General features: G+C 40.4%; 1 protein-coding gene across 1 annotated transcript; it reads left to right on the forward strand.

Annotated features, from left to right (window-relative positions):
* Positions 1–7,305: 7,305 nt before the first annotated feature.
* Positions 7,306–10,502, forward strand: rxfp3.2b (relaxin family peptide receptor 3.2b). The gene has a single exon (XM_005478688.3). The coding sequence runs from the start codon at positions 7,624–7,626 to the stop codon at positions 8,824–8,826; it is 1,203 nt and encodes a 400-aa protein (XP_005478745.1). The 5' UTR covers positions 7,306–7,623; the 3' UTR covers positions 8,827–10,502.
* The last annotated feature ends 7,127 nt before the right edge of the window (positions 10,503–17,629 follow it).

The raw sequence follows: 17,629 nt of genomic DNA on the forward strand, positions 1-17,629 counted from the left end.
ATGTGAACAGCTGGCTTTGACTGGACAGGCTTTCAGTTTCATTTTGACAGACTGACAATTTAACTTTCAGCAAGGACACAATTCAAAGATAAAAAGGAATCACAACAGCCACCACTGATATTAAAGAAATATTTCTCCACAAGCAGTTGGCATGGCTGGCTTTTGTTTCCATATTTAATTTAAAAAGATCATTCTACATGTGTACCAAAGCATGAATTGTGGGGATTTAACAAAAAAAAACCCAACAACGGACAATAACGCTCATATTGGGCTAGATGAAGAAAGATAATTAAAAAGTGAAGGCTCAGACACAGAGGCAAAGTCCTGCAGTGACTCTTGTGATCAGTATGTCAGAACTGCAGGCAGAGTGCATGCCGTGAACTGTTAGTGGGGCAGACATCTCACTGTGAGTAGGAAGCATTTGAAATCAGCTTTGGATCCAACCACCTTATTAAGATGCTTGGCAATTTAGACATAGTGAGCAACTGGAGCGCTCTTTGACTTAAAGAGGTTATCTATCATAAACAATATTAATAGCGTCTTCGCTGCTGAGAAGAGTAGCACATACTTAGAATCGTTGGTGAAAATAGTCTCACTGGAAATAGTCTCACTCCAGTTGTGCATGTGTGCATTAAAATCCCCAGAATATATGTCTTTCTGACATTTATCATTTTTTAAGGTTTCTGTTTTTTAAGTTTAATTTGTTTTGCAGGAGTTGTATGACTAAATAAAATGTGAACTGACTACTATCGATTAACTATTTAGAGCTGTGAGATGTAGTAATTCATAGTGTACCTTCACTGACAACTAACTGGAGGCTGATGTGGCAAAAGAAGGAAATCTAAGATATTTTTTAAGCTTAACTAAGCGCACAGTACAACAGGAAATTCCAAAAGCAGGTCGCAAAGCTGATTTTACAATGTACCCCAGAAAGAAAACTGAAAACCAAGGGTTAAATCTGTTGTTACTCTGACCCAAATCCTGCTTCACTATAGGCCTCGGGTGAACTCAGAAATTGACAAGGCTCAAAAAGAGAACAAAGAAGGGAGGTAAAAACACTGAAAGCCACAAGGATCTAAGCTTCTAAGAAATAAACTAGGGAAGGTAGCAACAATAAACTCACACCACACAACAGAAAGGCATACAGAGGACACAGGAAATGAGAAAAGAAACACTCAGCAAAACAATACGGATTACAATAAAAATCAGTCTGGAAGCAAACATTAGTGTCTGTGTAATCCCTTCTAAAAGTCTCAATTTCTGCCTGCGCAGAACAAACTGCAGTCCTGGAGTTTTCAAACTAAAACTGGGTCAGGAGCTTTTTTGAACACTCTCTATTTTTGCGGCACTTAAATCTCTAGCAATATTGTCTGCCCTTGCTCTGAATGCAGAAAGAGTAAGAAAAAATATTAGTATAAATGACTTTTTAGTGGACAGATGAATCATTAAAAACAGAAGAGGGCTACAATTCAGCAGAGTGCTTTTGAATGAGTGTGGAGGGTGGTGGTGAACGTGGATCAACACAGACTTACATCCAAAAAGCAGAGCAAACCAAGGAAGCACTGAGCGCCACCGGAACAGGAAGCTCAACTCGACACTAAAGCTAAGAAAATGTCACACAGCTATAGACTGGCGTTGTCCTTACAAATGCATGCAACATCTACTAAAACACTCAAAACTTAAAGGTAGGTCTGGTTACATTTTTGCAGTTTTAAAGAGACGATTATGATAAACTTACCCTTAGAGCTTCTGAAAGAAAGTTTAGGAGAATTTGGGACCAATGGTGTTAAAGTGTTTGGTTCTAGGCAAATGTTTGACAGCGGAATTGAATCTCCAGAGTACAGCCTACACCAAATATTAGCCTAACAGATGACAATCTGAAATTGTTGGTTTTCCAGCCCTGGAATGGCAATCATTCTCAAGGTGATCCTGACATTTAGCCTGGGGCCAGCTCTGTAAACTGGTAGCCATATGCTCCAACGCGGGATTTTAACACCATCAGTATTCGGTAAGTAACACCCGCTGTCCTACAGAGGCAACATAACTGTTAATTAATTCAAGGAGGCAATCAGAACTCAAGGTGCAGTCAGTTCAAAAACAGATCCATGTAATCATTCTGTCTTATTTAACGATCTGCAGGATGAATGAACAGTTGAAGGTATTCTCATGGGTGAGTTAAACAGAGGTCACTGCAACAGCAATATGAAAAATGTTGTCATTCAGCCACAGCCTTTTTAAGTTCGCCCGCTTAGTGCAAGTTCAGATTTGCATGAACAATCAGAACAACTCCATCAGCCATCACCCTAGGGTATATATATATATATATATATAGTCAAACTCCAGCATCACGCTCACTTCCTTTCAGTGAATAAAGGAAAAGCATATCAGCTAGGATTACCTGAGGTTTCCGTCACGTCTTTAGATCTCTTTTCATTTATCACGTCAGTGTCTCCGTGACCCATATCTACTCAAACACAGCTTGTCCGTTTCAGTGGGCCACTAAACTTTCACTCACATGTATCTGTATATCACTGTAAACTGCTTTTCTGGATGCAGACGTTGGGTCGCTCCTTGCCCTTTGGTCATTTTGGTATTATGGCAAGAAGCATACATTAGAGACTTAATTTATTCTCTGACATCCAAAGCAGTTTACTTTGCTTTAACACCATATAATTATTTTTGGCCTTTCCACGTTTCTATTACAGCCGTAATGAAAGGTGTTTCGCAGCAATATGATGATAAAACAACACACCATCAGTCATAACATGGCACACTGTGAAACATGGTCAACACCCAAAATATCTGTAAGGATGCAGGTGGAGTGTAGAGCATAAAATCCCTTCTATCAAGAACACGGGCGTTTCAGTCTCCTTTCATGATGTTAAATGTTACAAACCAAGGTTCTCTACAGAAATGTCTCTGCCCTTTCCTGACTATAGCAGTAGCAGAGCACACGTTCCTCAGGCTCATGGTCTGTTGAAGATGTTTTTGGCAGTTGCATCTATGAGTATATTAGACTACGCTGCATGCTGACACGCATGACACTAAAAGCGTACCCAGTGCAGGAGTCCTGACCAAAGATCAGAATGTGAGAAGAGCAAGAACAGGTTGCAAGAAAAGTGGTTTGGTGTGCAACCTGTGAAATATCTGTGGCTCACTGAGAAGCCCAGTGTTCTTCATCACAGATTTAAATGCTTAAACATTAAACCAGTCACACTGTCAGTGCCTACGCATTTGGAGGTTTAAGGATTGTTAAGATGACAAGAAGTGAGTTCCAACGGATTAAAAGTGTGCAGATTAATTTTTTTTCATCTTGTCTTGTCTTTTTAATTTCTTCAGAAAGTTACAGGGAGGGATTACTTCCAGACACAGGAAATGCTCCTCAAAAACTCAAGGAAACAGAGTAAAACACTGGTAATATAGTTTGTGTTAGTATCCCCTCAGTTAATGAGAACAGAAAAAAAGTTATATTTGATCAAAGTAGCTCTGCAGTGCATTATTGGAGTTAATAATGTGACACAAAATCAGAGATTTAGAACTCTCACAATATCATGCAAATTAAACCAGTTCTATACTCGAGGTTGTTTTACGCTGACTGGACATTTTATTAAGTACACCATGCAAGTACCGGTTGTTTGTGGGATAGATTCATAAAGGTTCTGCAGACGTTCCTCTAAGACTTTGGTTCATATTAGCATGACAGCATCACACAGTTGCTGCAGATTTGTCAGCTTTACATGATGTGAATCTCCAGATGTTGTTCTGTCTCTACCATCCAAATGTTGAGCAGAAATCAAGACTCATTAGACCAGTCAGCTGTCGTCCAGTTTTGGTGAGCTCATATGAACTGCAGCCCTAGTTTCCTGTTCTTAGCTGACAGGGCTGGTACCTGGTATAGTTCCCTGCTGCTATAGCCCATCAGCCCCAAGGTTTAATATACTGTGCATTTAGACATGCTCTTCTGCTTACCTTGATTGTGATAAGAGTGACAAATGTTGAGTCTGACCTGTGGCAATCAACAAGGCATTTTCACCCAGACAACTGCTGCTCACTGGATATTCTTTTTTTTTTTTTTTGGACCATTCTCTGTAAACCTTGGAGATGGTTATGTGGGAAAACCAATGTGGATCAGCAGTTTCTGAGATACTCAAACTACCAGCAAACATGCCATGTTCAAAGTCACCTACATCACCTTCTGGTGCTCGGTTTGAACTACAGCTGCTTTTTCTTCTATTCTTGTGACAAGGTGATTCCACACTGGTTTAATCTATGAACAGTAGTGTTGCATGTTTTTCTGTCCATGTATATTATTCTACATTAGCTGTGTGTTTGGGACCATAAACACATAAAGTGTCTACCAATCACATGTTTCCAAGTGACATTGGTTGATCAAAATCTGATGGTACTTTTCTGTTATCATAATTCCATCAGTTTTGATAAGATCCCCAAAACCATTGGCTAACTGCAGCCTGAAACCATGGCAGAGCCTCCAAGTTTTACGGATGGCTGTAAACACTCACCGTTGTACCTGTTCAATGACAATTTGAAGCAAAAAGTTCACATCTGAATTCATCTCTCAATGAGACCGGTCCTCTCAAATCATGTGTCAGGATTGAATTTTTTCCTGTTTGTGGAGGACTGGCCAATCAGATACTGGTTTTTTTTCTGTTTTTTTTTTTTCTTTTTTTTGGACAGAAAGACAATTTTATATCCACATCACTGAGGTCATTTTAACTCAACACTGACATAACATTAGCAGAAGTTTAACTCTGCAGATCATACCAGATATACAATGAATGTTCCATTAAAACATTTAAAAAATATATAGAGATACATATAAGATTACATATGTCAGAGAAGGAAAAGATCATTTTAAATACAGAATAGCAAAGTCACATACTTAGCATATACTCAGATTTGCTTCAAAAACCTCAAACATGTAAATATTTTACATCAGATCCCCCAGATACAGCACTGTTGGCATTTTCATTTTGACTGTCCTATTAAAAGAATGGAGACTGAGTCATCTATAACACATAGTGATTATCTGAAACAAAGCAAAAGGATGTTCATATGCATGTGTGAATGTACACGAGCTAGTGATTAACTTGAGATTTTTTTTAGTTTTAATATAATTACTTGAATTAATTACTTAAAAGTGCAAAAAACCTGTGAGCAGATTATTTTTCAAACAGAGGTAAAAGTAACCAAAAACTTCTTTAAAAAAAAACTTGCTTTAAATCATATTGTTTAATATGTATGTGGGTGTTAAAATATTTTAAGGTTTGTCTTATGAAATACTAGTTTTTCTTATTAAATTATTTAAAACGCTTTCCTTATTAAATCTTATTAAATTATTATTTTCTTATTAAATTAAATGATCTGGGATGTGTTTTTCTGTACACAAGAACAAAAAATGAGAAGGTATGTAAGTTGTTACTTGACGTTAAATGATTTCTTGAGGCTTTTTTCTGCCTGTTCTTTTGTGATGTCATTCCAACTTTCAGGAATATCAGCAGGGTTTGCATTATATTCTTTGGCAAGGTCCGTGTTGTACTTTGCCATTACATATTTCCAGTAGTCCGGTGCCTCAAGGCTCGAATCTGGAGTGATTTTCCAGTCTGGGTAAATTTCCTTGTAATTCTTGTAAGGGTGCCATTTACGATTTGTATCAGCACAGCTAAATCTGTTGTCACTGATCACAGAGGAAGAGCATATGTCAGTGACAAGTTTCTTTGTTACATGCCAAGTGTATTTACCCAGACCTTGTGGCCTATGCACTGCAGCAAAGTGCTCAGTACGGGCTCCTCCTTCTGCATCACAGAGAACTTTGCAGAATGGACACTGTTTGCCACAACCAACCAGTTTGTTGAAAAACTCATTCTCAGGCTGCACTTGGAGCTGCTGCAACTTCACTTCAAAGTTCAACGTTTTTTTTGTTGCTGTTGTTGTTGTTTTTCCTTTTTTCTTTTTTTGGTCACTGAATAATTGATTTATTTTGAACTTGACTAAAATAACAACAAAATACATTTTAAACAATAATGAGACAAAAAAAAGGGTTGATACAAACAGTCTTAATGGTAAACTCATTTGATCCTATCAATATATAATATACATGTATAATTCCATACAATTATATAAGTCTGATACTGTTTATCTGCTTTGTTCTTCATTTGAGGCCTGCCACTTCTTCTACACAGGCCGTAACCTGTGTAGTTTATTAATAATAATGGATTGCATTTATATAGCGCTTTTCGAGACCCTCAAAGCGCTAGCCACAGCTGCCCTGGGGCAGACTGACAGAGGTGAGGCTGCCATATCGCGCCATCGGCCCCTCTGACCATCATCAGTAGGCGGTAGGTGAAGTGTCTTGCCCAAGAACACAATGACCAAGACAGCTACGGATCGAACCGGCAACTTTCCGGTTACAAGATGAGCTTCCCAAACCCCTAAACCACAGTCCTTCCAATTTTATTTAATTATTTTTGTTTTCAAGGGGAACTGTTCCTCCCTTGATCATCCCAGTGCATTTTTTGTGCTTTGGTGATTCATAAGTTAGTGTTAAGTTTCATAACAAATAAATATTAAAAATCCTCTCAAATGGTCAGCACTACAAATAAATGAAAAAGTCCGTGTTGAAAGAAAATCTCTCTTTCTTTTTTTCTTTCTTTTTTTTTTTGCTAAAGACGACTTTTTGAAATTACCATAAAGTTTGGGGAGCAAAATATAAAGAATTGAGGGGTGGTTTGAGACTTTTGTACAGAACTGTATATGTCTAAACGACAGGTGAGATGCTACCGTGTGATTGTGATTGTGATTGATTAGATATTCGCTTCGAGGAGGAGGTGACGAAGTGTCCCTAACAAAGTGGCCGGTAGAATCATAAGCCTGTGATTAACGCGCTTATATGACTTCAGAACTTCTAGGTAGTATTATTTCAGGCTAATATTTCTTATCTGCTGGTATAATAATAAATGTTATACGGGTACACGTGGTTTCACCGCCTTTAAATTCGCCTTTGATGCTAATCAGAAACACAGAGGTGATGCTGTGTCCTTGATCCTTGTCCTTCAGCTCCTCAACAAACGTCCCGAACGATCACGCCAAACACAGCGCCGTGTACAGTCAGTCCGTTCCGCACCTGTGCATATTTTATGCGTACACTGTCTCCACGTCTCCAAAAGCTCCTGTTCACAGGTGACACTGTACAAACATGATTATGGATGTGCCACTGTCGTGTCAAAATACATTACGACTCAGCGCTGACGGACATTCTGGGAGACTTTGATGTGGCTGCGGCTGTGAGAGCGCGGATTCGCTCTGGTCCTATCATCCTCTTGGTGAGGTGAAGAGCGTCGACGGCGGGGCAGAGCTTTGCGCGTTCACGCGAAACCTATAAACGGACGTGGCGCGCAGAGAGCTGTGAGTAGTGTGTGGAGAAATGAGGAGAGAATAACGGCGGCAGAGGATGGCATCTACAGCGCCATGGGAGATAATCTGATGACACATGCAACAGAAATGCTGCAAAAGCCATCAGCACAAACTTTTTTCTCTGTGTTCTGAAGACACGGCAGCTCTTCAACTTTGCCCTACGAGGTGATATGTGAGAAGGAGAGGCCAACCATGCAGCTGAATGAGTCTGGAGTTCAAACGGTGGCACCAGAGCCATGTCAACAACAAATAATACAGGACGACTACAATGGCAACTGCAGCGAAGGTTCCACCACTAACATGTCACTGCACTGCTGGCTGCAGCTCCTCACCAAGGAATCTATCATGGAAATTCAAGGAGACAGCTCCAGCGTAGTGGTACGTGTGATGATAGCGTGCGTCTACTCTATCGTCTGCGCTCTGGGGCTGGTGGGGAATTCACTGGCTCTGTATCTGCTGCACTCCCGTTACAGGCAGAAGCAGTCGTCCATCAACTGCTTTGTGATGGGGCTGGCTATCACAGATCTACAGTTTGTTTTGACCTTGCCTTTCTGGGCAGTGGACACAGCCCTGGACTTCCGCTGGCCGTTTGGTCGTGTGATGTGCAAACTCATCAGCTCTGTCACCACCATGAACATGTATGCCAGTGTATTCTTCCTCACAGCTATGAGCGTGGCACGTTATTACTCCATCTCCTCCGCACTGAAGATACACAGCCGACGGACAGCAGCTGCCAGAGCCAGGTGGACAAGCCTGTGCATCTGGGCTGTTTCTTTGCTGGCCACTTTGCCTCATGCCATCTACTCCACCAGTGCCCAAGTATCTGATGAGGAGCTTTGCCTGGTGCGCTTCCCAGACTCTGGCAGTTGGGATCCACAGCTCCTTCTGGGTCTATATCAGCTTCAAAAGGTCCTAGTAGGTTTCATTATTCCTCTAGTTATAATCACCGTCTGCTATCTGCTGCTGCTTCGCTTCATCCTAAGCCGGCGCATTGCAGGTGCAGCGGGCCCCGAGGCAAACCAAAGCCGACAAAATCGTCATTCCAAAGTGACTAAATCCATTGTTATCGTAGTTCTCTCCTTCTTTCTCTGCTGGCTTCCTAATCAGGCACTGACACTGTGGGGTGTGCTCATAAAGTTTGACCTTGTGCCCTTCAGCAAAGCTTTCTACAATGCACAGGCCTACGCTTTCCCTCTGACTGTTTGCTTGGCGCACACCAACAGCTGCCTCAACCCTGTGCTCTACTGCCTGATCCGCCGGGAGTTTCGGGCAGGCCTCAAAGAACTTCTCCTGCACGCCACGCCATCTTTCAGGAGCCTGACTCATCTGCTGCGTCGCAAGGCCAAAGTGGCTGAGGCACCACCTGTTTTGGTGCTGGTCCAAATGGATGTCTGACTGGGATGATTGGGGAACTCGAAATATTCCACCTACAGTACTATTGATCTGTTTACCAAGAGGGTATATTTCTCACTACTCTGTCGATGCAGAAAATCTTATTTCTTTAGAAAAAAAAAATGCAGAATTATAATGTACTGCACGGTAGGATTTGCCCTACTTCTACTGTGTTTCTCAAGATTTCCTCTGCAACACATATTTCTATTGTTACAGGTGTTCACTGTTTCAGTCTCCCCGCTTCTGTCGAGCAGTACTGCTCTCGTGTCATGGACATGTATAGCTGTTAATCCAAAGTGAGATTCAAATAGTTGCAGCACTCAGGCGTGATTTATTTTCTTCTGCATACCGGTAAATTACTGTGTTTGTGTTTGTTCACTGGTGCAAGTGTGTAATTCTTTCATCAGTATAATCAATGGAACAAAAGAAATCAAAATATTTAATTAAAAAAAGCAGGACAGTGGTGCCTAGATGTGTTTGCTTTATTTAAAATATCATAATATCATAAAAGAACAGATCAATTTAATCGCCTGTTGTTGTATCTGTGGAAAAACTAAAGAAATGAGCGGACAAAAAAAAAGAATTTGTGCATTTTATTTTTGTAGATGTATGGAGTAAAATAGTAGTGCTTGTTGCATTGTCCTGGAGAAATGACTCATCTCTTGTGAAAAAATAAAAGGCAAATAAAATGTACAAGAACTAAAATCAATTTCCTGAGCTTTTCGGGGTTGAACATGGCATCAAAGACTTCAGCGTAATGAGTGCATAGTTAGTGAGATAAACGTCTCCCTTGTGGAAAGCTTTGAGGATTAGGACTTGAAGTGATCCATTCAAGATTTTATACCCCTGTGCAGCAAATAGTATATCATTCATATTTGAACTGAGCACGTATACTGTGTTGTATGCACACAAGATGAAAAATTTACGATCATTATTTCTCTCTGTCTCACTCTCGCTGACCTTCCACAGCCATGCAAATATACTCAGATGTGTTCATTTTCTTACTTTATATGTGTCAGACTGAAAATTATTATATCAAATTTCCTCTAAACATTTGCAGCATACTTTAAATCAAACCATTTCAAGTGCCACAAACAGCCTTTTATTCTCTGGTAAATTGAACAGATACATATGTTGACTGGAGCTTCTGTGAAAACAGTATTTTGTCATTCTGTATCCATGACTGTGGCCATAGCATCAGGTTTCATACAAGACAGCTGCTAATTTGATGTTTCTGCATTTAAATCATAATGACTGAAAACCCTGTAAATAAAATAAAGACTAAATAAAAAACTCAGCTTGAACTATTTGGAATAATTGGGCCAGATCACATTAGAATTCAGAGCCCGTACGAGGAGAGACAAAAAAGGAAGCAAAGGTGCTGAGAGTGTGCAAAATAAAGTGCTGCTAATGTTATGTAAACAATCCCACACCGGCAAGAGGGCATCAGACAACAGAGACTCCCTTCTCTGTTCTTTTATTGATGAGCTTTAACTTTCTCATTCTGTGTTTGTGCAGCTCTCCTTCAATCACTAACAACAGCAGCACTGCGCTGCACAAATAATGAACAAAGGTGTTGCTAACTAGACTGGATGTCAGATAGAGGGGGCAGATTTTCTTCGTCTGTTCTGTTGAGAATGGGATTCTCGCTCTTCAGCCGAGCTTTTGTGTGAAATGAAGTGTAGAAAAGCCATAGTCCAAGCATAAATACTAAATAAAACACTTGTGTGGTTTGAAATGTGTTTTCAAATTGCTTTGTGGGCCTAAGCTGATGCTTAGTGTCATTCTTAGATAGAAGTATATGAAAAATGCCAAACAAAAGCTTTAGGTAAACAATGGCCCCAGACAACCAGAGTTTGCTGCATTGCATTACAGTTTGATAAAGGCTTTAGTGATTCTGTTCTACATGATTGATTTCGCAGGGTGCCTATTCCATAAACAGATATGTGTTCAAATTATCATAAACAAAGTCATACACAGAATACTTTGACTCAAGTAGAACTCAGGTAAATAGAACTTTTGGTTTCTGGGGCTTTTGTGAAAATATGCTTGTTTGCTATCAGTAGCCTGCTATGTGCTGTACTTGAAGGAAAACTGGACCATACATTACGCACAAACAGCAGGAACAATTGGGTCAATAGAGGCCCACCCCATTTTTGCCCCAAGGCCTTCAGTGGGTCAGCCTGAACAAGCTGGGAGCAGAATCTGCAGCAAATAACAGAATCAGTGACTTTTCTAACCTTGCCTGGCTCTAAATTCACTGAGGAAAGATCTCTGGGCCAATTTGGCCTTCAGAACACCCTAAAGCAGATTAACTACATATCATGGGCCTTTATTTATATAGCAGAGAAGAACCAACGCACCAGATAAACTAACTTTTCACAGAGCTTCGTATGCAACATTGTTACATCTTGATTGTGCAAAGACATAACTGTATTAGGAAAGTGTGATAGTTCACTTAGCATGAGCACATTTCAAAATCTCTATGGCTCTCACACCTTGGATTCACCACATAAAGCCTGCATGATACAGATTTGTACCATCAGCATGTGAGTAAGGCCTGCTGGGCAATCCATAGAAAGGTTCAGAGTTAGACTCAGTTCAGAAACAACTGACTTGTTTCACGTGGAGTTGACTTTACGTGAAACAAGTATACAGAGCACATAAAACTATGATGGAGCTGATAAACAAGTTCCATGTAGATCGATCGATCTATCTATCGATCTATCTATCTATCTATCTATCTATCTATCTATCTATCTATCTATCTATCTATCTATCTATCTATCTATCTATCGATCGATCTATCTATCTATCTATCTATCTATCTATCTATCTATCTATCTATCTATCTATCTCCACATAAATAATAATACTATATACTTTAATAATAATCACACAGCCCACTGCCCTCAGCAGCTCCATTTGGCAACAGAATAAAGATTCCCTGGAAATATAATTCCCTTGAAAACCATGCCAGCATGCACTGAATATGGACAGGCTGAACTGAGAGGACAGATTTAGATTATGAATATATTGCAAAGCCAGTCAGCGCAAAGTCAGAAATAAGTTTTCATTTCTAGGAAATGAAAATTAACCCCCAAAAGGAAATGGATCGGTTTCTAAACCTTTCATCAACATGAAGGAAGAAACTCAGGACATGAAGGACAGGTTCATTAGCAGAAAAGCTAAGGCATCTGAAAAACTCTCAGCTCTTAGTTCTGCTGCTTTTATCCTTATACTTCATTATACATTGATTGCAAAAGATCTGACGGTTTGTGTGTGTCTGCTTTTTTCTTTTTTGTTCTTCAGTTTCCAAGAATGCGATCATCTGAGCTCTTAACATAGATAAAAGAGTTGCCCACAGTCCCAAAGCATCTTTTGTCCACCTTTCCATCTTTCTCTCTCTCTTATGACCTCTAACATGTGGAAGGGCACTGCACAACCAGGAGGTTATTGAGTTTTAACAGTAAGCTAATAGACTTTACAAAATGCACTTAACTGCCATTCATGAAAGGCCATTTGATCAATACTCATCTAAATTCCCCCTGGGACATAATGTGATAGTTGAAGGTTGCACAACACCCTTGCTGCTGACCTTTCTCTGACGCTTAATGATAGCCTGACGATGCTTGTATCTCTAGAATATTTAATTTTCCCTCATTAGCAGACTCATATAAACACAGCGTTGACTTTTTCAGCTGTGGATGGGATATTTTAGGAGCGGTGTTTATCCCGCATAGTGTTGAAAGAGATCCCATACACCCTATCTGTGCACGCCGGGCAATAAACTGAGCTGGTCATGAAATGTGCTGGGGATATCATATATGCAGGAAATGCTAGTTCCTAATTTGATCTGTGTAAAAGAATGGAGCACAAGAAGATTCCTGGTGAAAATCCCCCCAAACACACACGCCAGGTCTTTATCGCAGTCACTGTGTGCACTGGCACTAATTTCTTTTGTCATTTCCTTTTTCTCTGTGCCTCTTTGTCATCTATTGTCATGCACTCTGCTTATCTTCTTCTTCTTCTGGCTGCTCCCGGTCGTCACAGCGGATCATCTGTTTCCATCTCACACTGTCCGTACCATCTTCCTCTGTAACATCAGCCCTTCTTCACTGCCTCCATAATCCTCCTCTGTGGTCTTCCTGCTTTTTCTCCAGCCTGGCAGCCCCATATTCAGCATCCTTTATCTATTCATTTAAAATTATTTTCCATTGATCTGAAAGGGTACTCATAAATTTGCTTAACAAAAATGATATTTAATTTACTCTCACAAACCTGCCAGGCTATAATTTTATAATTTATTATCATTCAAAGCAACAAATTATACCTTGTGCAAGCAGTTTGCATATATATATCTATGTGTGTGTGTGTGTGTGTGTGTGTGTGTGTGTGTGTGTGTGTGTGTGTCCCACTGCTTGGATTATAATTTAATTACTTGCCATTTTGTTTCCTCTTTCCAGCAGTACACCAGTAATAGAACTACAGCTACATTAGGTCACACACAAGAAGGCCTATCTTTATGAGAGTCATTTATCACACCATTATCATATCAACAGATCTCTGTTATCTCAAGAACTAAGTCCACAACAAAACTACAACTGTTAGCAGCAATTATTCATAGTACCATGTAATCCGAGTCATCAGATCCATGGTGTCAAGTATGTGATGTCATTCATTTACTAAACCAGTGACAGTTTTATTAACAAGCTCCTCTATACTGCAGTTTTGAATAGGAATTACGAGACAACTCAAAGTTTGTGCTTGTGTTAATGCAGGTTTATGGTGCTTTTGCAATATGATCTTGGAAGAAAAAAGAAGACAGGATGAAGGTCAAATGTGAAAAAAGACTGAGAAGCAGCTGAAACCAGTATCTCCTCCTCAGTGCAGTTTAATTTTCAGGTTGTTTTAAAGTCCCCTGCTTTTATTTCCTTCATCTGCCTTTCAACAAAATGCATAGTGATTTTGATTTTTCGTTTTTTTTTTTTTCAACTGTGGGATTAGGTGAGCTGCTGGAGAGCAGATGATGGCTAATTTACAGTTAAATGAGCTTGTGTAATAATGAGAGTGGGTACATGCTCTAGCGAGGAGTGAGACACCAAAGGCAGGTGGCAGACTGGACAGAAAGCAGAACATTATGATGCTCCGTAATGGGCAGCACCTGCTTTGATGATTTTGCACTGGGGCGAAGTGGTCAGTGGGTGAGTGGGTGACTCACGGACACTGACTTGTTACAGCTGTGACTCATATCAACTAAAAATCCATCACTGAACAAAACCAAAACCATGCCCCTACCTCTCTAACTATTAGACTCCATTTTCAGATTGCATAGATTCCTTTGCAACGTTGATGAATTGCTAGGCAGCAATCTATCCCTAATATAGGTTACTAGCTTAGCTGCTCTAAAAAATAAGCACTGAACCTTATTCTTTGGAAGGAAAGTGCAAATACATTGCTATGTGTGTCTATCAGAGTGCGAACAGCAAATTCCACATAGATCTAATGATATATTCACATATGCTTTAATCTTAGTAAAACCTTCTCCTCTCTCTTGACTTGTCTCACTCTCTGTTTGTTTAAGTCACTCAACTGTCTTGTCAGCTTTGCATCCTTCATGATACCATATACTGCAGAGAGCGCGGAGAACAAGATTCAAGAATCCCGATTTCTTTTATTGCCCCCCAGGGGAAACAAGTCAGTGTCAGCAGCTCCTCGTTGAACCTGAAATCCCTGCAGATTAAGGACGGAGGCTGAGTTGTGTTGGTGTTCAGGGAACATCTCAAAAATAGATCAGAAAATTCCCAAGGTAATTTGGGGGTTATGTTCACCGGGAAGTCTTAAGTTCAACGGGAGAGTAATTTCAGGGAAAACAGAGTAAATCTTACAACCGTGAGAATCTACAGCAATGCAAGTGGCCGTGTGTAACGGTACTCATAAACAGGGCTGATGTTTGACAAATGTAAACTTTACCATGACTACCACCTTTGTTTAAAGAGTCAGCATGCTGACATTTGCGAAGAGTCACAAATTGTGTGTGACAAATTTATATGCAGACCTGTGTGGCTCCCAGAGAGTGAGACCAGCCACGGTCCAGTGCTGGAGGATTTTGTTAAATGGTGTCATACTAGACATCAGATCCATTAAGGGTCAGATGGTGGAATGTAGGGATGGGTACCGGTGTCCTTCTGACATAAACGGTAGTAACCAGACCGAAAAGCAGCGCACATTTCGGTGCTTTATTTCGGTGCTTTTTTTTCCTGAGCCAATTCTAGCCAATCATTTTACGTTTCCGAGGATAGTAGGCGGGGCCAGGTACGTACGTTCTTTTAGAGCAGAGCTACAGATTAAAAATGCCCAAGGCGAAGCGGTCAAAAGTCTGGCTGTACTTCACAGCAAAAGATGCAAACTCAGCAGCCTGCAACAAGTGCTTTAAGCTGATACTGTGATACTGTCAAAGGAGGTAACTCCTCAAATCTGATGAAACACCTGGCTATGCATAGCGTTTTTTTTTTAAAGCCGAGAAATGCGCCGTGTTTGATAGCTTGCTGCGAGACCTCACACCGTGCACATCTACTGCGGGTGTGGTGGCTGTTATCGGACCTGGAGTTAGCAACATCCCCCCAAAACCCGAAGAGGAGAGTCCTGGCCCCTGGCCCTGTCAGCGTAGCAGAAATGATGACGGATGATGATGCAGCAGCAGCCGTTCTCCTCTGCGTGAGTAGCTTCATGTTGTTCGTGTGTAATTTACGTTGAGTAGGCTAAGCACATTATTACATTAATGCATGTAAGGTGTTCAGTTTTCTATATCTTGAAACAATTACTGATTTAAAACTGAACTTTGAAGTGAAGTGTAAAGCTGTGCAAAGGGACACCAGCATCTGTCCTGCTTGAGGAACTTGATTTCCACGCTAGCAAAAATGTAAGAATTTTATTTTATTGTGTTTTTATTGTGTCTTTTTCATCCTTTTCCTTAATATCACGGTTTGGATGTTCATCTGTAAAGAACAAAAACGAACTGAGTAAAACTGTTAAATGTACTAAACGCTGCTTGACTATGCTGTATTATGTTTATCTGTGGTTTGTTGCATGTTTGCCTTGGAAATATGCATGTGCATGACAATGAATGACTCATCCACTGCAGAGCAAATCTACCAACAGATACACATAAAGCAAGTCTCAACAAGAACCTGTGGCGAGTACAGATTGAGTGTAGATTCCTGAACACAATCAGGAAACCTTCATTTATTCATATTTTGTTTACAAGGAGCCAGACTTCAGCAATAGTTCTCCAGGCTGGAGAGATTCAACATATTTCTTTAGACATTGACTGCTTTTCACTCATTTTCAGTCCAGCCTGTGTACCTGACATTTTCTTTGTTGATATCATTCTTTTTGGGCCTGTTGCCTTCATTAGATAGTTGACAGGAGAGACATGCAGCAAAGGTCCTTGGGTCAGACTCAAACCCAGGTTGCTGCTTTTGAGCTTTGCAGTGTGTGGTAGACATAGTCATCTCACTCACTCGCTTACTCACCCAGTGAGCTAAACTAGCATGTGCATCTGACATTTCCATGAGAATGGGTTTTTGTTTAACTGTTTGTTGAACCACTTAACACTGAACTCATTCAAGCATAAAAAAGGCCACTAAATCAGGAGATGAATCAGTGCTGTGTCTACAGACAACAAGAACCAATTTTAAATTGCATCTCAGCAGCCTGTCGCGAAAACACAATTTGTCCCCATTTTTTTCGGTTGGATCTATGAAAATGTCAAACATAACAGAGTTTGACAGGCATATGTTGTATTTATACAACAACAAGATGACTTCTAAAGGGCTATAAGCACATCTTGGCTTATCTCTGCATGGTGCACAGTGTGTCCTTTGAGGAAAGAGGACAAGTGGAGGAAAAGTGAAATGATGATCAGCATCTCAAAGTCATCTCGTGAAACAGGAAAAAGAAAATCCAGCAAAGCCCTGACACGGGACCTTAGAGATGCACGAACTTCCATCTATTATTCACCAAAGCCTCATCACAAGTGGTTTCACTGCAGGAGTGCCTGGAAGGAAATTATTCTTAAGGAAGGTTAATGATGCAAAAAGCCTGAGGTATAGCAAATTAGGTAAGAAGTGGACTGAAAGTGGCAACAAGCCTGATGCAGTGATGAATCCAAATGTGAACATTTTTGTTCAAATTGTCATGAATATGCACAGAAGAGGTCCCGAGATAGGTACAGCAGTAATTGTCTACAGCAGTAATTGTCTACAGCCATCTGTCACACAAGGTAGAGGCTCTGTCATGGTTTCGGGATGCATAACAACCAGTGCACTTGGGGATCTTATCAAAACTGATGAAATTATGAGCACATAAAAGCACTGTCCACTATGCAACAATCTGGACAAAAGCATCTGACTTGTAACTGTTTCATTTTTCTGCACGGCAATGATCCCAAACACACTGTCCTTTGCAGAAAAAAAAAATACAGTCATGGATCGGCCTCCTCAGAGCTCGGACCTCAACATTACTGAAGCAGTGTGGGATCATCCTGACAGAGAACAGGACAAAAGGCAGAAATATCAAAAGAATAATTTTGAAGTTCCCTCAAGAAGCCTGGAGAACTATTCCTGAAGATCCTCACAGAGAGCTGCCGAGTTCAGACTGTGCTGAAGGTAAAGGTGTTCACACCAAACCTGGTGGAATTGTCCAAGTCTCTTGACCTATTTTCCACTTTCCCACCAAAACATAAAGCAATGAGCGATGGCTTAAGACTATTGCACAGTGCTTTAGGTTTGCCTTTACAAAATGG

This window comes from Oreochromis niloticus, linkage group LG23 (assembly GCF_001858045.2).
Source record: "Oreochromis niloticus isolate F11D_XX linkage group LG23, O_niloticus_UMD_NMBU, whole genome shotgun sequence".
Lineage (NCBI taxonomy): Eukaryota > Metazoa > Chordata > Actinopteri > Cichliformes > Cichlidae > Oreochromis > Oreochromis niloticus.